This window comes from Heptranchias perlo, chromosome 1 (assembly GCF_035084215.1).
Source record: "Heptranchias perlo isolate sHepPer1 chromosome 1, sHepPer1.hap1, whole genome shotgun sequence".
NCBI classification, from domain to species: domain Eukaryota; kingdom Metazoa; phylum Chordata; class Chondrichthyes; order Hexanchiformes; family Hexanchidae; genus Heptranchias; species Heptranchias perlo.
In genome coordinates, this window is record NC_090325.1 from 109,641,780 (window position 1) to 109,663,773 (window position 21,994).

General features: G+C 42.4%; 1 protein-coding gene and 1 long non-coding RNA gene across 5 annotated transcripts in view; one reads left to right on the forward strand and one right to left on the reverse strand.

Moving 5' to 3' along the window:
* The window catches only part of LOC137324823 (cytoplasmic polyadenylation element-binding protein 2-like), a 117,139-nt gene extending 99,560 nt beyond the window's left edge, over positions 1 to 17,579 (reverse strand). For both annotated transcript variants that reach the window (XM_067989560.1, XM_067989552.1), the window contains exons 1-2: positions 16,406 to 17,579; positions 14,033 to 14,311 (exon numbers count right to left, since the gene is read on the reverse strand). In XM_067989560.1, coding sequence (XP_067845661.1) covers positions 14,033 to 14,311; positions 16,406 to 17,527 — 1,401 coding nt within the window. In that variant the 5' untranslated portion in view covers positions 17,528 to 17,579. The remainder of the gene's footprint in view (positions 1 to 14,032; positions 14,312 to 16,405) is intronic.
* On the forward strand, positions 16,544 to 21,537 carry LOC137324848 (uncharacterized). Of its 3 annotated transcripts, none has more exons than XR_010963731.1 (2): positions 16,544 to 18,311; positions 19,606 to 21,537. It is a non-coding gene; the product is annotated as an uncharacterized lncRNA (long non-coding RNA). The 3 variants fall into 3 exon arrangements; XR_010963738.1 differs by having other exon boundaries at positions 16,544 to 17,892; XR_010963732.1 differs by having other exon boundaries at positions 16,544 to 17,512.
* The last annotated feature ends 457 nt before the right edge of the window (positions 21,538 to 21,994 follow it).

A 21,994-nucleotide genomic window follows, 5' to 3' on the forward strand; every position in this document is an offset into this window, starting at 1 on the left:
CGAGGTATAGAATACAAAAGCAGGGATATAACGATGGAACTACATAAAACGCTGGTAAGGCCGCAGCTGGAGTATTGTGTGCAGTTCTGGTCACCACATTACAGGAGGACGTAATTGCTCTGGAGAGAGTGCAGAGAAGATTTACATTCAAGTCCAAATCATTAATATATACCACAGACAGCATGGGACCCAGCACTGAGTTGCCAGGGCTTGAAAATTGCAGCTATGAGGAGAGATTGGATAGGCTGGGGTTCTTTTCCATGGAGCAGAGGAGGCTGAGGGGAGACTTGATTGAGGTGTACAAAATTATGAGGGGCCCAGATAGAGTAGACAAGAAGTACCTGTTTACCCTAGCGGAGAGTCCAAGAATTAGAGGACATAGATTTAAGCTGATTGGCGGAAAGATGAGAGGGGACATGAGGAAAAACTTTTTTACCCAGAGGGTGGTGGGTGTATGGAATTCGCTGCCCGAATTGGTGGTAGAGGCAGGGACCCTCAACTCTTTTAAAAATTACCTGGACCTGCACCTAAAGTGCTGCAAGCTGCAAGGCTACGGACCGGGTGCTGGAAGGTGGGATTAGAATGGGCACCTGGTTGTTCTTCAAGCCAGCGGGGACACGATGGCCGAATGGCCCTCTTCTGTGCTGTATCTTTTCTATGGTTTATCGCCTCTTTGTACCTGCTATGATTCCTGCGGCCCACAAAGTCTATTAGCCACTTTTGCCTCCTGAAATAGAACTTTTGCAGTAGCTTCTTTCTAACTACTTCCATGCAGACTAGTCTTTCAGGCCAAATACTGAGATGGCATTGTCTCCTTGCCCGCTTCATCACCCCAAAAAAGACCAACCAGATCTCCATTCCGCTGCCACAGTGTAATTCCCTAAAACAGAATAGCATTCTGACTTTCTCACCAGTCACAGTGAGTGTAGCCCTGGAGTTTCCCTCTCTCCCAATGAACAGCATTGGAGGTAATTCCACCCCTTCCCATGTGCATCATTTCCACGATTCATGAGAACATAAGAAATAGGAGCAGTAGGCCATACGGCCCCTCGAGCCTGCTCTGTCATTCAATCAGATCATGGCTGATCTTCGACCTCAACACCACTTTCCCACCCGATCCCTTGATTCCCTTAGAATCCAAAAATCTAGCGATTCTCAGCCTTGAATATACTCAATGACTCAGCATCCACAGCCCTCTGGTGTAGAGAATTCCAACGATTCACAACCTTCTGATTGAAGAAATATTTCCTCATCTCAGTCCTAAATGGCCAACCCCTTATCCTGAGACTATGTCACCTAGTTCTAGACTCTCCAGCCAGGGAAAACAGCCTCTCAGGATCTACCTTGTCAAGTCCTCTCAGAATCTTATATGTTTCATTGAGATCACCTCTCATTCTTCTGAACTCCAGAAAGTATAGGCCCATTCTATTCAGTCTCTCCTCATAGGAAAACACCTTCATCCCAGGAATCAATCTAGTGAACCTTTGTTGCACCGCCTCTAAAGGCAAGTATATCCTTCCTTAGATAAGGAGACCAAAACTGTACACAGTACTCCAGGTATGGTCTCACTAAAGCCCTGTATAATTGCAGCAAGACTTCCTTTCTCTTGTATTCCAACCTCCTTGCAATAAAGGCCAACATACCATTTGCCTTCCTAACTGCTTGCTGTACCTGCATGCTAACTCTCTGTGCTTTGTGCACAAGGATACCCAAATCCCTCTGAACACCAACATTTAATAGTTTCTCACCATTTAAAAAATATTCTGCTTTTCTATTCTTCCTACCCAAAGTGAATAACTTCACTTTCCCCACAATATACTCGATCTGCCACTTTCTTGCCCACTCACTTAACCTGTTTATATCCCTTTTCAGACTTTTGTGTCCTTCTCACAGCTTACTTTCCCACCTAGCTTTGTATCATCAGCAAATTTGGATACATTACACTCAGTCCCTTCATTTAAGCCATTAATATAGATTGTAAATAGCTGAGGCCCAAGCACTGATCCTCGCGGCACCCCACTAGTTACAGCCTGCCCACCTGAAAATGACCTGTTTATTCCTACTCTGTTTTCTGTCTGTTAACCAATCCTCTATCCATTTAAATATATTACCCCAACCCCATGAGCCCTTATCATGTGTAACAACCTTTTGTGTGGCACATTATTGAATGCCTTTTGAAAATCCAAATACACTACATCCATCGGTTCCCCTTTATCTACCGTGCTAGTTACATCATCAACAAACTCTTAATAGATTTGCCATTCACGACTTCCCTTTCATAAAACCATGTTGACTCTGCCTAATCATATTATGATTTTCTAAGTGCCCCATTACCACGTCCTTAATAATGGATTCCAGCATTTTCCTGACTATTGAAATCAGGCTAACTGGCCTGTACTTCTGTGTTTTCTCTCTCCCTCCTTTCTTGAATAGCAGTGTTACATTTACTAACTTCCAATGCACAGGGACTGTTCTAGAATCTATGGAATTTTAGAAGATCACAACAAATGCATCCACTATCTCTGCAGCCACCTCTTAGAACCCTCACATGTAGGTCATCAGGTCCAGGGGATTTGTCAGCTTTTAGTCCCTTTAATTTCTCCGGTACTTTTTCTTTACTAATATTAATTACTTCAAGCTCCTCTCATTAGACTCTTGGTGCCCCACTATTTCTGGTATGTTTTTTGTGTTTTCTACTGTGAAGACAGATACAAAATATTTGTTTAATGTCTCTACCATTTCCTGATTTCCCTTTATAATTTCTCCTGTCTCTGTCTCTAAGGGACCCACATTTACTTCAGCTAATCTCTTCCTTTTTACATACTTGTAGAAGCTCTTACAATCTGTTTTTATATTTCTTGTTAGTTTATTCTCATATTCTATATTCTCCCTTTTTATCAATGTTTTGGTCATCCTTTGCTGGTTCCTAAAACTCTCCCAATCCTTAGGCTTACTACTGTTCTTGGCAACGTTAAAAGCTTCTTCTTTTAATCTAATACTATCCTTAACATCTTTAGTTAGCCACGGATGGATCACTTTTCCCGTTTGGTTTTATGACTCTAGGTATTGCACTAGGAAAATGTCTGGAATGCATTCCATGAACTCGTCCCCCAAACTACTTTTGCCAATTTAATTTGCCCAGTCTATATGAAGATTAAAGCATTACCTTTGTTACAAGTTCCTCTTATTTCTTGATCAATACTCTGTCCAACAATATAACTACTATTAGGGGGCCTATAAACTACTCCCACCAGCGTTTTCTGCCCCTTGTTATTTCTTATTTCCACCCATATTGATTCTACTTCCTGTTCTTCCAAGCCAAGATCCTTTCTCACCACTGTCTTTATGACATCCTTTATTATCAGGGCTATCCCCCTTCCTTTTCCATTTTGTCTATCTTTTCGAAAAGTCAAGTACCCTGGAATATTTAGTTCCCAACCTTGGTCACCTTGTAACCACATCTCAGTAATGGCTACCAGATCAAACCCATTTACCTCTATTTGTGCCATTAATTTGTTTATCTTGTTACGAATGTTTCATGCATTCAGATAAAACGCCTTTCATTTTAACATTTTACTATTTTTCCCTGATTTGACCTTATTCACTGATACACTATTACCATTAAACTCTCTGTCCCTTCCTGACACACTCTGCTCATCTTTACCCAAATCGCTACACTGCTCTACGGCCTTGACTTTTCTCTTTAGATTTATAAATTTACCCTTACCTGAACCCTCCCCCCCACCCCACATTTTAAGTTTAAAGCCGTATCTACCGCCCTAGTTATTCGATTCGCCAGGACACTGGTCCCAGCCTGGTTTAAGTGGAGCCCGTCCCAACGGAGCAGCTCCCTCTTTTCCCAGCACTGGTGCCAGTGCCCCATGAATCGAAACCCCAGTCTCCCACACCACTCTTTGAGCCACGCATTTAACTCTCTGATCTGTTTGACCCTATGCCAATTTGCACTTGGCTCAGGTAGTAATCCAGAGATCGCTGCCTTTGATATCCTGCTTATTAATTTGGACCCTTGCTCCTCAAACTCCCTCAGCAGAACCTCATTCATAGTTCTACCTATGTTGTTGGTTCCTACGTGGACCACGACAGCTCGATCCTCCCTCTCATGCTTCAAGTTCTTCGCTAGTAGCAAGGAGATGCCCTTAACCCTGGCGTCGGGCAGCCAACACAGCCTTCGGGACTCCCAGTCGCGGCTGCAAAGAACAGTATCTATCCCCCTGACTATACTATACCCTAACACTACCACATTCCTTTTTACTCCCCCCACTTGAATGGCCTCCTGTACCACAGTGCCAGGGTCAAATTGCCCTTCCTCCCTGCAGTCTTTGTTCTCATCCACACAGGTAGCAAGTACCTTGTACCTGTTGGACAAGGTCAAGGGCTAAGGCTCCTCCATCACTGCATCCTGGGTCCCCATACCTGCCTGACTCGCAGTCACTTCCTCCTGTCCCTGACCAAATCTAAACTCCTACCTAACCTAAGGGGTGTGGCTGCCTCCTGGATCAAAGTATCCAGATAACTCTCCCCCTTCCTGATGCATCGCAATGTCTGCAGCGTGGACTCCAGCTCAACAACTCTGAGCTGAAGTTCCTCGAGTTGCAGACACTTACTGCAGATGTGGTTGCTCGGGATCTCGCTGGTCTCCACCAACTCCCACATGCTGCAGTTACGACACACCATCTGCCTTGCCATCCCTATCTAATCTTGTTTTATATATTTAATTAGTTAAAGTTTTTATTCACTCGATATTTTTAGTTTTATTAACTAATTCATTTATCTAGTTTAAGTTATTAATTTAATAAAGTAATAGCAACCTATAGTTTCCCAGCTTAGTTTAAACCACTGCCCTAGCTTGGAAAGCAAAAAAACTCCCTTTGTTCCACCCAATAATTCAGCAACTTTCTCTCCCCCACCTAAGTGAGAATGATTTCTACCTGGACTCCAAACAGCAGAATTTTGGTCCCTGACCCCAACATGTTGACATACCATAGCTACCACCCTCCCAGAGCAGAATTTCAGAATACTCTCCAACCAGCAAGCAATATTTTGATCACCTTCCCCCCCATCCCCAAGCGGCAATTTCACACTGACCTCTGTTCACCACGGCCAGCGCACACCAAACAGTCCTTCCATCCATGGGTGCAAGCACCCTTTCTCCCTCCCACAACAACCTCCATTGAGAATTATTTTTTCTGCCTCCCTTCCCTCACCAGACAGCATATGGGCCACCATCCCATCTCTCCTCTCCACCCCCCCACAAGCAAATAAACTTGGGACCTTGCTTTCCCCCACACCCATTGTTCTAATTGGCTGCTGTATTTCCTACATTACAACAGTGACTAAACTTCAAAAGTACTTCATTGGCTTTAAAATGCTTTGCGACGCCTTGAGGTCATGAAAGACGCTATATAAATGCAAGGTCTTTCTTTCTAAAACACTGTATGCTCCTTCTCATACTGAGTAACGCCACAGAAGATATACAAAACTATATCCATAGAAGGTGGAAGCAATACAAAAATATAAAAACTTTTCTGTCTGATGTCTGTTCGTTATCAAATGTCCAGGTATTTCTGCATACAACTTAAACAGGATTCCTTCCCTGCAGACAACTATCTATGCATTCAAATTATTTTGAAAATGATGATTCACTGGCCTAGTATTTCAATTAAGTGCCAGCCTTCTTTAGGGATATCGACCCTTTAATCTCAATTCCCTTCAGCTGGCAGGTGATCAGTCATGACTCACCAGTGGCAATCTAAGTATACCTTATCAGGAGATACAGTACAGCTGCACCAATTCCATCGTCCTAACCCCACCCTTCATCTTTTTAAGGAAGCAAGCCATGGTAGGGTACACCTCCACATCAGTGATCCACCAGCATCTTGCCTAAATGACCATGCTTCGTGTGCATGGTGTTGGCTAGTTAGTTAATCAGAGCCGGACACCAACTCAATCCTATCCTTACAATTCCAGTACATGTTGCTGCATACCAAATAGCACTTAGAATGCTGGCCAATTTTTTTCCCTCCACAACCCAAAGTAGCCGAGATGAATTGAAGCTCCCCATCAGCTACAATTGATTAACTCAGCATAGACCAGAGACTGAGACTCAGATTCCAATGTGTATTGCTTAGTGTCATAACATGCAACACATTTAACCATTAAGCCATTGAGGGATGTCATTTCATAAGAATTTCTAACTACATACTGGTACTGTTCACAACGAGTTGGGCGTTTTTATGAACAGGGGTATTATGCTAAATAGTTTTACCAGGGACAATGACTTATTAGCACTGAAGCAGCCTGGGATCACATTGAGCTGGAAGCAGCTGAAGATAGTTGAGCCTAGGACACTGCCCTGAGAAACTCCAATAACAATGGTCCTGGAGCTGAGATGGTTGGTCTCCATCTACCACTACCATCTTCCTTTGTGTTAGATATAACTCCAACCACTGGAGAGTTTCCCCCCTGATTCCCACTCACTTCAGTTTTACCAGGGCTCCTTGGTGCCACACTCAGTCAAATGCTGCCTTGATATCAAGGGCAGTCACTCTCACCTCTGGAATTCAGCATTTTTGTCCATATTTGGACCAAGACTGTATTGAGCTCTGGAGTCAAGTGATCCTGACGAAACCCGAACTGAGCAATAGCATGCAGGTTATTGGTAAGTAAGTGCCACTTGATAGTACTGTTGGTGACTCCTTCCATCACTTTGCTGATGATTGAGAGTAGGCTAATAGGATGGTAACTGGCTGGGTTGGATTTGTCCTGCTTTTTGTGGACAGAACATACCTGGGCAATTTTCCACAACGTCAGGTCATAGTTTTCTGAAACAGCTTGGCTAGAGGTGCGGCTAGTTCCAGAGGACAGGTCTTCAGCACTGCAGCTGGGATATTATCAGGGCCCGTAGCCTTTGTTGTGTCCAGTGCACTCAGCCATTTCCTGATGTCACGTGGAGTGAATCGAATTGGCTTAAGACTGGGATCCGTGATGGTGGGGAGCTCAGGAGGAGGCCGAGCAGGGTCATCCACTCGGCACGTCCGGCTGAAGATGTTTGCAAATGCTTCGGCCTTGTCGTTTGCACTCACATGCTGGGCCCCACCAGCATTGAGGTTGGAGATGTTCACAGAGCCTCCTCCTCTCGTTAGTTGTTTAATGATCCACCACCATTCACGAATGGATGCGGCAGGACTTCAGAACTTTGATCTGATTCGTTGGTTGAGGGATCACTTAGCTCTGTCTATAGAATGCTGCTTCCGCTGTTCAGCATGCATGTAGTGCTGTGTTGTAGCTTCACCAGGTTGGTACCTCATTTCCTGGTACTGCTTCCAGAATGCTCTTCTACATTATTATTTCTAGCTATTCTTTTAGAACACATCAATGATATTGCTAGAAATAGTGAACGAAGGAAATCTGCTCACTAATATGCAGCAACCAAAAATATCTTCCCCTCTTATTCATTAACCTGTCACAGAAGAGCGACCTATTGCACAACAGTGCAAATGTTTTTTACTTCCTACACCAGCAGTTATTATAATCCTTAAGAGTGAAATCAACATTTTGCCAAATTGTAGGTAATATTGTGCTGCAGACATAGATTTACTAGGAATGGAGTTAAAGCTATCCAAACTCACTTCATATTCCACAGTACGCATGAACATACGAATCGTCACAAAGAGAGAGCAGACTTTCATACCATCAATCTGGCTGGATTCAAATCCAAACGTCAACATATTAACCCAGAGCACCCCCACGCCCCTTCCCTGTTACACATTTGAATTGTTGCTGCAAACAGAGTGGGACTATATACAGCAATGAAAAATATACATGATTGATATATCTGACTTATCAATTTAACAGACTTTTCATCTGGAAACCTAATTTACTCCCACTCTGCCTTAATTGCTCCATTCACATGTCCTAAGATCAACTTCTATATGATACTGGTGCTTCAGCATGCAGTAACTTAAATCCACAGAGTATAGTATTGAATAGTATCACATTGTATAGTATAATATTGAGTATAGTAGCAATCATATGGTAGCCATATTTTGTTCAATCTGAATAATAAAAACATCAAGTCACCAAATATGTACTGATTTATGTGTACTCACGTAAGCATATGCTTCCAACTCTAGGATGTGTCCAAAACGGCAAACATTAATGGGGTGAAAGTCTTTTATCAGCTATAAAAGGTCTAACATAAAAATAAAGTTCAATATTCTCAAGTCAGTTCCCAGTGGACCCGGGTTCACAACACAAACTGCCAATAATTCAACACTACGTTTGTAATGTCAGCAGGAAGGGCCATAAAGATGTAGGTAATGAAAAAAAAAATCAAATCACATTAAGGCAATAGAGTACTCAGAAGCCGCAGCAGAGTTGAAGCTTTACTTTGCAACTAGCTTATGGTATAGAAGCAAAAGTTCCTATCTGGCAAACTTCCTTGTCGATTCTGAGGATGCTACAAAGTAGATAATTGAACTCCCCCTATGACATGATTTATTTGGACTTTCAGAAAGTTTTTGACAAGTTCTCTATGAAAGACTTCTGATAAACTAAAGGACATGTGGTAAGACTTTATCTAACAAAATAGGAAGCAAAGTACTCATGAGTACTATCAGATTGGGAGGACGGTGTTGAGTGGATTTCTGCAGGGGTCAGTGCTTAGACCCTAGTTTCCAATTTATATTACAATTTCAGTGTTGAATTATGGGCAGTTTTTGCTGTGGATTCAGGTCCACTGGGAACTATGGTGCGAATGTCAAACCTTACTTTGGTGTAGACCTAGGTGTCTAAACCAATTGTAAGCTTGTCAAATTTGCTGACATTAAGGCAGAGCAATAGAGATAGAGGAAGCAGTTTAAAACTTGCAGAAGTAATAAAGATCAGTTACACAATTGGGCAGACAAATAAAATTTGTTACATTTTAAAATATTGCACATTGGGAATAAATGTGACTTACTATTCAACAAATGGAGTAAAATTAGTACAAAAAGAGACTTGGAACGAGTCTCGGTAGTAATAGTAAACTCATCGGCAGATGATGTGGAGAAGCAATTTTAAAACTATCAAATAGAATGTATTGAAATATTTAGCCAGAGTAAAATAGATCCACAAGAGTATATAGCACAGGAGATTGCTTGGCCCACCATGTTTGTGCCAGCTCTTTGTTAAAGCAATCAAAAACAAATCCCATTGCCCTGTTCTCTTCCCATAACGCTGTATTTTCTTCTGCTTCAAATGTCGTTTTCACTTTACCTTTAAAAGATGCAATGGTCTCTTCCTCAATTACACACTGTGCTAGAGCCACTCTCTGAGTAAAGAAATTTCTCCTAACCTCTCCCCTCACTCTCACTGACTATTTTAATTGATGAACTCTCAGTACAGACCCTCCAATCAGAGGAAGATCTTTCCCTAGTCACCCTTTCAAAGCCATTCAGAATTGTAAAACCTCTATTAAGTCTTTTCTGCATCACTGGAAATAGTCTCAGAATCGCAAGTCACCCCTCATAACTATAATTCCACTCCCCACCCCCCCCTTCCCCGGTATTATCTTGGTGCATTTTCAGTGTATGTTCTCTCTAACTTTTAACGTCCTTTCTATAATGTGGGCACCCAAAACTGAACACAACTCTGTGGTCTAACCAATGTTTTGCATAAATTAAATCTTGTAGTCTATACGCCTATTTATAAAATCTAAAATTCTTCTGACCTTTCTATGGCTTTATCTATCTACCTGCACTCACACCTTCAAGGACCTACATATTTGAACCCCTGGGTTTCTGTTCCTCCACAATCTTCATCTTGCCATTGAGTATATACTCCCATTCTCTGTTTTCCCTCCCAAAATGCATCACCTCACACTACCCCATATATAACATTCTCTTCTTATTTCTCTCACACTTAGTTATTTTCTTTTGTCTCGCTTTTTTTGCCAGCTTCTTTTTGTTCCTCATCCCAACATTTCTATGCTCTGTTTCATTAGCTCATGTTCATCATATTTTATTTTTTAAAATTCCTTGCTCCTCAATGCATAACACTTTCTTAAAGCTTTCAGTTCTAAATATCTCTTCCAAAGTTTTAAAATGCCTTTTCATATTTCCCTATCAGTACAACAGCAACCCTTGACCATCATCAGTTGGTCTCAACTAAAGAATATGAAATGTTACCGTCTCGGATATTCTTCATATTTCTTTTTTAAACAGTACATATGGATATAGTTGCAGTTTAAACCTAAACATTAAGGTCACTAATTGGGGTTTGATCGATGTGGAGTTGTTTTATGTACAAGTCATTGAGGTGGATGGTACTAAAGCTCACTTTGGGTAGTGCACTAATCCAGTTCCTGTCCATTCTTAACTCTCCAGTGCCATTTGCCTCTATCTGGCTCCCTTTCCAGTGGTGGGAGAAGGCAGAACAGTCTGAATGCGTTAAAATCAAACTTCACCACTCTGCAGTGACTTATGGAGAGTCTTACATACGGGTCAATTATCTTTCAGCATTTTTTGGCTAGGAAGTAGGGATCCAACTAATAAAGTGTGACACTATATATGCGAGTGTAGGCAGCAATTTTCCAATAAAATGCATTATGTGCTTCCTCAGCACAGACTGTGCAATTTGTTTCCGGCAATTTTATTGCTAATGGTGTTAACTAATCCTGGTTACTGAACAGCCATCAAATCAATAATTTAATTATACTTGTCTCCTGGAATCCAACCTAAACATGTACCAATATAATATATATATATCCAATTCCAAAACTACCCCACCTCTCCTTCCATAATTATCTTAGTCTTCTATTGATAACCAGATGCCCATTCTGATCCAAAATGATTGCCCAGACGACTTCTTTCTTTGGGAAGAAGAGAATTGTTATCCCAAGTGATCGAAGCTTCAATTTATCAATTAAAATTAAAACAAATATTTCAAACAGCTATTATTCTCCTAGGTGATGGTAGAAATCAGCCGACTGCTAATGACACTTCTGCTCATGAAAGGCAAGACTGACTGAAGGATTCACATATAATATTAGTCTCAAATATTCACCGAAGGCTACAACTTCTACAAAAAGTGCATAATCATGGACAGAGTCACATGGTTGTCAATATTAAGAAACTGAACAAATAAGATGATACAATTCTAGAAGTAAAGGGAATTAGGGGTTACGGGGAGCGGGCAGGAAATTGGACATGAATTTAGATTTGAGGTTAGTAATCAGATCAGCCATGATCTTATTGAATGGCGGAACAGGCTCGAGGGGCCGATTGGCCTACTCCTGCTCCTATTTCTTATGTACTTATGTTCTAATTACAGCAACAAGTTTTCTTTAAAATGATGAAAGAACATTTTCTCTAGTGCGCTTGTTTTGGTTTGGTAGATATACATTGATTATTTTTAGTTTTCTTGTTGATCAGAGAGCTTTAACAGCAAGGAAACAGTCACCTGTCACCACAGGAGCAAATCTGTGATCCAGATCTCTCATGGTGCGCATCTCAGAAAATTGAAGATACCCAGCCTGTAATTTTCTATCCATTAATAGACAGAAAATCACAGACTGGCATACACAATTTCCCGAGATATTGCCAGATCTCCTTTCTGTTTATAACCAATCTCTGCTCAGCATAATAAGTAGCAAATGAATCAATTTCTGATCATCACCCAATAAATTAAGTGCCATTTCTATGCAAACAACACAAAGACTTTACCCATGCAAAAAGGGTCATGAAAGCATACAAATTACTGTCTCGAGTGCACAGAAATATGTAAATGAGGGAAGCGATACTTAATTGTAATATGGTTGCCATTACAGCTCAATTTACAACCCTCTTACTGCAAAATCTGTCAGGCAATGCTTCATTTCATATCAATACTGCACAATTCTACATCATAACACAAGGTAGATTATCAACATTAATTAAGTAAAATGGTGCTATCCAGTGTTTTATATTTTCCAATTCTCCTAACATAATGGTGACCGAGGAATACCTATATTGGGTTTCAAAGTAAATAGTCGCAAGAACAAGATACATTTCAGCTTTCCTTGGCATTTACTTATGTAGATCTAAATAACAAGATTTGTTTTAGTAATTAGTATTTTTTTTTAAAACAATAATTCTGGTATATTTAATAATGATCTGGCAATTAAGGTTGCTGACCACTTTCATTATTTCACCATAATCTAGGCCAACATAAAAGTGAGAAACAGAATTTAGAGAGGAGTGAATTTTTAAATAATATTTAGGTTTAAGAATACTTAGATAAGAACATAATTCATTTATAATAGCTGGGTGACAAGCTCAAAAAAAATCAGAGTTGCAGCAATTATTGATGATGTTGGATAGCAATCATTTTCGATCAGAGGATAGTCACAGTGAGGAGGGGAAGCAATTGTGGACAGTCTCTCTGTGATGTGTTTTAAAACAAGAAAGGATGGCATGAGTTAGGAGGGAATGTATAAACAGGTACAGTTTAATATAAAGACATGCGCTTTTCTAAATTTCTGGCTCAAATAAAAATATTTTCTGCACCAAGATTTTCTACGTCCAATGCCATGGTCACAAAAGCAGAAAATATATGTAACACCTTGCATAAGACCACTCACAGATCTCCACAGTAATTATACAAAAAGCTCTATGTGTGTTAATTTGACATTGGTGGTTATTTTTTTTTTAAATATTTTAATTGTAAAGGTACGTTACAGGTCGGAACAATTTGTGGTGATTGAATTTGAGATGTTTCATCAGCAATATTTAAAAAATTCTAACAAAGAAAATGTCTACTATTTCATTCTATTTTCCTACCAACTGCTAGTTGTTGTACACAATTCCAATGGACAAAATAAAAATTCCACATACTAACCATTACACTTTCATCAAATCCTAGAGACAACACTGTAGAACGAGGTGCAACAGTGAACCCACCACGTCTGTCACTGCACCAACTGAATCAGACACGGGTTGGAGCAAAGCTGCACTAGCTCAGTTACTGAATCAGCTTCCCATTAAAATTTTTAAACTTCATTTTTTAAAAAAAAGTACTAGGTACATTAAATATACATTTTTAATATAATGCATAAAGCTCCCTTTTTGAACAAGTTTCACAATCAGACTGCATTTTTAAAGTACGGGGCTATGGGCAGGGTAGAGCAGAGGAATTAGTTTTGGATTGCTGTAGCAAAGAACCGGCACAGACACAAAGGGTCAAATGGCCTCCTTCTTGGCTGTAGACTTGTATTGTTCCAAATAAATAATTTACCAAAATTATCCACATTCTTTTGTTCATTTGCCTTTGTTGATTTCTTGCCTTTTCTCCTGAAGTCACCGAGGCATGCTGTGGTACAGCTACATAGGGCCCAGCACCTTGCCCAAGTGGCTATTCTTGATGTGCAAGATTAGACAATGAGTATCAGCAGGCTGGCTATTCACCATTACAGCATCATAGCTGATTTCATCCTCACTCAATAAAATGTGCACACTTTCCAAAAGGGATTTCTGGGAAGCGAGCAGACAGAAACCCTGGCCAATTCCTCAACCTAGACTAGCAAAACAAACCTATGGCCTTCCTTGACTGTATGGCTGTACACCACAATGGGCTGTGCATTTGTTCAGTGAGCCATTAGCAGAGTTCTGCTGATTTTAACTATTAGTATGGTGTTACAGGGAACAGGATACCAACTACAGCCACTGAGCCCAACACTGCAAGAAAAGCCATCAGATACCTGGAATCATAGCATCACTAAAATACTCTGATTTAATGATTGTACCTCCTATTTTAATTCAATTCCTTCACAGCATCTAGCTCAATAATCCTCAAAGAAAATTCTTCAAAATTCAGTGGCATTCACTGTTCAAACAAATATGGTGGTGGGGGGAGGAAAATAGAATGAAATAGTAGACATTTTTTTGTTAGAATTTTTAAAATATTTCTGATGAAACATACTCTTCAAGAAAATACAGTAGACTGGATTTTATTTTTGACTATTTGCATGCCAAAAAACAGCATGTCCTGTTCTTACCTGTAAAGGTAACAGAGTGTTGCTATTGTTGTCCGTCCTGAAAACATTGTCTTCGATCCAAGATTTTGGTGTCAGTGTTGGGGCTGAACGAGGAAATTTGGGCGGTGCTATAATATTACTGGAGAAAGGTTTCTTCAGTGGAGAGATTTGGTTCATGGTTGTCGGCATTCCTACACCTGCAGTTCTGCGGTGATCCCTTGTCTGCATGCCTCCCCAAGAGACTCCTGCACTCCAGCCACTGCTCTGGTGGCTGTTCCATGGAGACTGTTTCATTATGGGCTGATAATATTAAACCATAAATTATAAATATCTATATATACACACAAACACACATACAACATTTAGCAATAGGACATATTTTTAATTACAGGAATAGGAACATCATAACCCAAGTTGGGTAAAAACTTGGTCCCTGTCCCCATGGTTAAAATCTTCAACAAATCAGCCCTAGTGCACTCTGACTGAACCTTTGTCCTTTAATAATCTCACCAAAACCTTCAGGTACAGAAGGATTTACCCCAGGAAAATCTACTGATCTCTGTAATAGGTCTTGCAGTTAGATTAAATTGTTTTTCTGATGCCCGTGGTACAATTAGCAAATGTCACTGATCTGTTAGTTGTGTGAAAAAAATATATCTTATCATTCTTTGGAAGACTATAAAATCTTGTGATTTCCTTTTTAAAAAAATTCCAGCAACCACATCAAATGCACAATGGGCGAGCAGAAGAAAGGTATACATCATAGTCATCTGACTAATATTAAGTGTATAATCATTTTTCCCCAAAATCTCGTATGTACATATATTTACATGTCTCATACATTTAATATATCTAGTTAAGGATAAAAAATTGCAATTTACAAGAAATCCAATCTATTCAGATTAAATTTAAATACTTCTTGTCCCTGTAAAGACTATGATAACCTGTGCTGCCATTCCAGCAGTTTTCCCCAAATTATGTTCCACAACACTGCGGTACAGTGATGGAAGCATATTCAGACATCATGGAAAAAGTCCAAACCAAAAGCTTGCCCATTGTGTAGTTTAAAGTCCTACTACATTTTCTACCAGCCTACTGAAGAGTTTTTTTGGCTGCTGTGCAATAGGATTCTTCCAGCCCCCATTGTCTAGTTATTTCTCTCACCACACCGAAAATTTACTGTAGTCATTCTATGTACTTGAAAATGCTAAGTATTGCACTATTTTAACTTCAACAAACACTGCATGGTTTTATGCAGCATGAATCCATCAAAGTGATGGTCAAACTATGTTTAAATTACAGGATGTAATTCATTTAACGATTTGCAATACAAAGAGTTGGAATTTGATGCAGTGTTGGCTAAGAATCTTGTTTCCTATTTTAAACGGCCAAGAGAGAACGGAAAACAACCTTGTGTCTGTACATGTAATAAACTGCACAGTAATTTCCCACTGCTACCGCCTCTCTGCATCATGTTACTACTGTTCATCCAAACACAACTGCAGTATCAGACTGAATACTGCACCTATATTTTTGAGGTAAATTTAACTGACATTTGGCTCACTGGTTCGGAATTAAGCATAAATTATTCTTCGTAAATTAACCTATTTGGATTGTTTTGGGGCAAGTACTAAATCACCTCAACGTGTTAGCATCCTCATGATGTTTCTATAACACACCGAAAATTGGCGTGTGGAAAAATACTAATTCACTCGAATGTACTCATTAAATTGCACATAATAATTAGTCTTCCGCGCACATATTTGGGTAACAATCCAGAATCAGTTCATCTTAACACTTAAATGACTTCAGCTAAGGTGTGGTTGCAGAACGCCAGAAAGATCTGAAGAGTTTTGGGGTTTTTTTTTTGTAATCATCTCTAGGCGTTGACAACTCGCACTCTGCACCCTGATTAAAAAAAAATCCGAGAAAAAAATTACACACACACACACAGAGAGAGAGAGAGGCCTTCAGGTTTCCCCGACTGCTCCCGGACAGTTTACAGGAGCAGTTAGAGAGGAATGGTAGACAGAGCCTGTCCCAATCCGTGTATCCCCGACGGGTAGGATCGACCCTCACGGCAAAGAAACACAGCCGGAGACAGCACTGCACCCGGGGACACAGGATGGCAGCTCGCAGCAGGGGTCGGTGGAGAGAGAGAGTGGGGAGGGGAGGGGGGGGGGTGGGATGGCATCAGAAGAGATCGTTTAAAAACATAAAATAAAAATAAATCTGAATCAAATCCAGAGATAAAGGCGTGTGGAGACGGCCCGGGACCGGGACCGGGACCGGGACATCGAGGGGCACCGGGAGCCGGTCCGCACAGTCGGTGCTCCTGAGGAGGAGGAGGAGGAGGAGGAGGGTGCCCGGGGGGCTGCGCTCCATTGCCCTTACCTGGTGGTGGTTGTAGGTGTTCCTCTGGTGAGGGAAGGAGGCCTGGTGTTGGTGCTGGGGGTGATGGTGATGGTGGTGGTGATGCTGCTGAAGGCCGACGGGTGACCGCCGGTTCTGCTGCTGCTGCTGCTGCTGCTGCTGAGGTAAAGCGGAGAAGGTGCCCCCGAAGCCGTGGCTCATCCCGGCCGTGGCCGCAGCGACAGTCTGGAAGAGGACCGTGCCGTTGATGGACGGGATGCCGTGGAAGAAGCTGTCTTCAGCGGGGCTGGGCACGGGACAGGGTCCGGGTCCCGGTCCCGGTCCCGGTCCCAGGCCGGCGGAGAATCCCGGGGTATTAACACCGCCTCCGGATCCCGGTGAAGTGCTCATCTGACCGGCGGTTGCCGGGGACCAGGCGGTGCCGAAGCCGGTGAGAGCAGCGATGGGAGAAGGAGAGGAGCCGTTGCTGCTGCTGCTGCCGCTGCTGCTGCTGCCGCTGCCGCCGGCGCCGACTCCTCCTCCGCTGGGGCTGGGGTCCTGGTGATGGTGGAACTGTTGCTGCTGCTGCTGCTGTTGTTGAAAGCCGGCGCCGAGCCCCGGTAACATCCCGATCCCCCCGCCGCCGCCGCCGCCGCCATTGGCCGCCGTCATGTTACCGGGAGACTCCATCATCCTCTGCCCTCGGAGGTGGCTGCGATCTGCAAGGTTCACAGCGGCGGCAACAGCAGAGGCATCGGCAGAGGCGAGCGCGTCCCTGTCTCCTCCTCCTCTTCCCTCCTCCTCCTCCTCCTCCTGCTGCTGCCGGCGGTAGTGGTGCTGCGGCTCTTCGGCGGTGGCAGGCTGGAAGTGACAGCCCCGGTGCTGAGGAGACGGCGGCGGCGGCAACGGCGGCGGATGGCTCCGTTTGGTCAGGATATCCGAACACTTGTCGTCGTCCTCCTCCTCCTCCTCCTCCTGATCGCTTCTGCCGTCGTTTTGCGCGGATGCCGGCCGGATGGCAGAGCCTGTAGCCGGGGCTGATGCCAAGGTTGGAGCCGGCGTCGGGGCGGCACTGCTGCGGGTTCCGTTCGCGCTGTTGGCAGCAGTGATGATGCCTGTCGTCGTCGTCGTCCTGTCCGGCATCAGAAGGTCATCATCCTGCATAATAGGACTGGCGTGTGGAGCCGGGGTGACTGGTGGGAAAAACAAAGAGGCGGAGGAGGAGGCGGCGCCGGCGGCAGCGGCAGCGGCAGCAGCAGCCCGGCCGCTGGAGGGGGAGGGTAACAAAGAGGGTGAAGGGCAGGACGTGGCCGCCACCAATACCGACCTGGGGCATCGGTAAACACCGCCCCCGCCCAGGGCGCTGTTGGCCGTGGTCTGTAATAACCCGAACCCGTAATCGCCCATTTATAACGTGTGTGTTTGTGGATGGACGGGCCGGGGATCGGGATCGGGATCGGGGGCCGAGTCCGGCTGTTAACACCGGCAGGGGGAGCTCATGGCGGCTTTCACCCCAGTAGCGCAGGCGGGTACGTTTTATTTCTCACCGGGGCACCCTATAATATGTTGACTCTTTCATGTAAAAAGATGCCCGCCGCCCAGTCCCTGACTGACGGGCTGACTCTCCCCTCTCTCACTCTCTCCCTCTCTCACTGCCGGAACCCCTCATGAGATCCCACAACCTCTCCCTGTCCTGACCTTTCCCCTCCTGTTTCCAGGCTCCCCTCCCTTGCAGTCCGTGTCCTATTTTGCTTGTCGCGCGTGCGCGTTTCTTTTTTTTGTGTCTCGCTGTTTCTAGATACCCCTCGTTTTATTTGCATTGACGTCAACAGCACGTGTGAGAACGCGTACTAATCGCGCGCCGTGGGAAAACAAAATAAATAGGAGTTTTAACGGTTTGTGTGCCAGAGCTGGGGTGGGTGACCCGTGGTGTGCGCTCTCTCCGCAGGTAATGGCCGACCCACCCTTTCCAGTGTTGTCTGCTTTTATTTCATGTTGCTTCTGTTATCAGATCTTTTAAGTGCTGAATCATTTCTTTCTCGTATTATGATGTCGTTTATTCTGCAATAATGAGAAACTAGTGATTTCTTATTTAGCTGTACCAATACTAGAGGTTGTCGCACTTCATTTATTCTTCATACAAAATATGTCCAGAAAAGTAAGTAATGCTATATATATATTTGAGTAAGGAATCTTACAACACCAAGTTATAGTCCAACAAATTCTGACGAAGGGGATAATCTCCGAAAGCTTGTGATTTTAAAATAAATTTGTTGGACTATAACCTGGTGTTGTAAGATTCCTTACATTTGTCCACCCCAGTCCATCACCGGCATCTCCACATCATATATATTTGAGGGTATGGATGTGAATGTATCGAAATTAGAATGTTGCCCCCAAAATGAGGTGAGTTGTTAGGTGTACATTGTTATTGTCACCTGTCTGGTTTTGGACTGGCCACTTTTTTTTAAAGTGGGCTGCCTGGGAGTTTCAAGAACATAAACCAGGACACTAAAATCTATTTTCTACAATTCAAGTCCATGTTTTTCAGTGTAGTGAAATGTTTCTGTGGTTTGGAATATGGTTATCAAAGAAAACATTAGAACCCAAACTGTGTTCCTTTTGCTGGTTTGCCCTATTCTGCCTCCTGCAGTTTTGGACTATGCAAAAGGTGGTAAACTTAATTATTATGATTTAGTATGATACTGCAATGATTTAAAGGGGCAGTATGCTTTTGGTAATAATTTACTAATCTTGTGATTTTTTTTTAAATGAGCTCCCTATTTTTAAAATTTAAATAAGAGCAACATTACTTTGTCATCTTAGATTTGGGTAAGCTAATGGATTTGCATTCAAGCATTTGTGCAAAATTCATCCTAGTGGGTATTTGCATAATGTACTGTAAAACTGTAGTGACTCTATTCTAGTGTAAAGTGTTACATAAAGATGGGTTTAATAAACTCCCTATATTTGCTTTTGTAACAGTATCTGACTCTGATGGAAGCTGCCAAGACCAGTGTGTTGCCTAAACCCTGCTAATATTTTTTTAAGCAATGCCTTTTAGGGGAATGAAGATAAGTAGTAATTTAAATTGTATTGTTAGTGAGTCCCTGACTTTTTGGGAGAAGGGGGGGGGGGAAATGACAAGGGAGATTTTACCAGGTAGTAGGAAAAAATACAAGGTGTTTCTCTGCATAAACATTCTAAAATCCATTTTTTTTCTTTTTGTTCTTCAACTGCAGATTCCAATATCTGATGTCTGAAATTCAGGTCAACTTTACACGGTGATACTGCACTGTGGAGCAGTAATATGCAGAGGCAGTTACTGGGAGGATACAGATTTAATCTCCCATCTTGGCTCAGTATTGAATGAGTCTTGGCATCTTTATGCTGGAGAGAAAATTGAATTGGGTGTTGCTGCTGGGTTATTATCATGTGCTACTTTATAGGAAGCCACAGAAAGCATTGACAGAAGTCTGGGCACAGACCGCTCTCCCTCAGAGGTGCAGGGCCCATGGGGAACTTTGTAACAACAGTTCAAATTAACGGTGTATGCCATTCACTTGAGGTTAAATGCCTTCAATACAAACAAAAGTTAGGTTTCAATGTTAAAATACCTGTCAAACCCTGTTTTGCCATCTCCTCTGCCAATTTTGGTGCTCTCTGGCAGAAGAACTGACCTGTAATCAGGCTCAGATTGGTCTGGCCAGTTATTCCTTTATGCCGACCCACACTTTGTAATTCTAAGTCTAAGTCTAATATTCAGACGAGAAAATTACTTATAGGATGAACCTGTATGCATGTATTGCAACATGTCACAGCTCTTGGATTACTTCCTTGGGGAAATGAAGCCTCCAGATACACTATTCCTCGGCCAGGTTCCAACACCTCCAATGCTGTCAGTAACTCCTGATGCCCAAGTACAGATGGATAGGGACAGCTACAGTCAGTGCAGAAGTGCCAGGAAAATATGGAGTGGCATAATTAATGGTATAAGTCACGTACTCCATATATCTACTTTTTTTGCACCGTTCAAAGGTCCCTGTGCTGTAAAGTGCAAATTCCTAAGGAAATCTGGGCCAAATCTCTGCACTTTCTTGATATTTCTAATTCTTGGCCACACCCATCAAAACACGCAGGTGTCGTCTCTTCGAGGGGGCGGGGGGGGGTCAGAGGGCAGCTTATGGTGCAGGTCTTTACCCAATGAGTGCCTACCTGCAGAGGTCACAACCAGAAGAAGGGTCAGACAGCTTTCTTTAACTTCAAACACTGTTTTATTACAAAAGATGTTTCATACCATTAGTAAGTAAACTTTACAAATTTTAACATAATTACAAATGTTTCGTGAAAGAGTTAAATTCTACTTTGACATTTGAACAAATTCTTCAGAAACTCCAATAAACCTTAACTAGACTCAAAAGTAGTTTAATTACAAAGTGTTTTATGGTACTGTTAGTTCTTCAAATTTTTAAAAAGAACTCACTTACAATGATAAACCTTTAATGAACATTAAACAATATTAGGAACTGCTGGAAGCCTTTATTGAAAGGGGATTGGAGTATAAGAATAAGGAGGTCTTACTACAATTGTACAGGGTTTTGGTGAGACCACACCTGAAGTACTGTGTACAGTTTTGGTCTCCTTACCTAAGGAAGCATATACTTGCCTTAGAGGTGGTGCAATGAAAGTTCACTAGATTGATTCCTGGGTTGTGCAATGAGATTGAGTAAAATGGGCCTATATTCTCTGGAGTTTAGAAGAATGAAAGTTGATCTTGTTGAAACATAAAATTCTTAGAGGGCTTGATAGGGTCGATGCTGAGAGGCTGTTTCCCCTGGCTAGAGATTCTAGAACTAGGGGCACAGTATCAGGATAAGGGGTTGGCCATTTAGGACTGAGATGAGGAGGAATTTCTTCACTGAGAGGGTTGTGAATCTTTGGAATTCTCTAGCGCAGAGGGCTGTTGATGCTCAGTCATTGAGTATATTCAAGACTGAGATCATTAGATTTTTGGACACTAAGGCTAGAAGGCCGTATGACCGACTCCTGCCCCTGTTTCTTATGGAAACCTGAATTAAACTTAAGAACATAAGAAACGTATGTAAAATTTAGCAAATGTTACAACTATGGCAAACTTTGACAAATTTAAATAAAGCTTTACCTCTTGAATCAAAGAGCTTTTACTTACTACAACAATTTGCATTTATATAGCACTTTTTTAATGTCGTAAAACATCCCAAGGCGCTTCACAGGAGTGATTATCAAACAATTTGACACTGAGCCACACAGATATTAGAACAGGTGACCAAAAGCTTGTTCAAAGAGGTAGGTTTTAAGGAGTGATTTAAAGGAGGAGAGAGAGAGGTAGAGATTTGAAGAGGTTTGGGGGGGGGATTTCCAGAACTTAGGGCCTAGGCAGTTGAAGGCACTGCCACCAACAATGGGGCAAAGAAAATTGGTGATGCAGAAGAGGCCAGAATGGGAAGAGCGCAGAGATCTCTGAGGGTTGTTGGGCTGGAGGAGGTTACAGAGATGGGGAGTGGTGAGGCCATGGAGGGATTTGAAAACTAGGATGAGAATTTTAAAATAGAGGAGTTGCCGAACCGGGAGCCAATATAGGTTAGCGAGCTC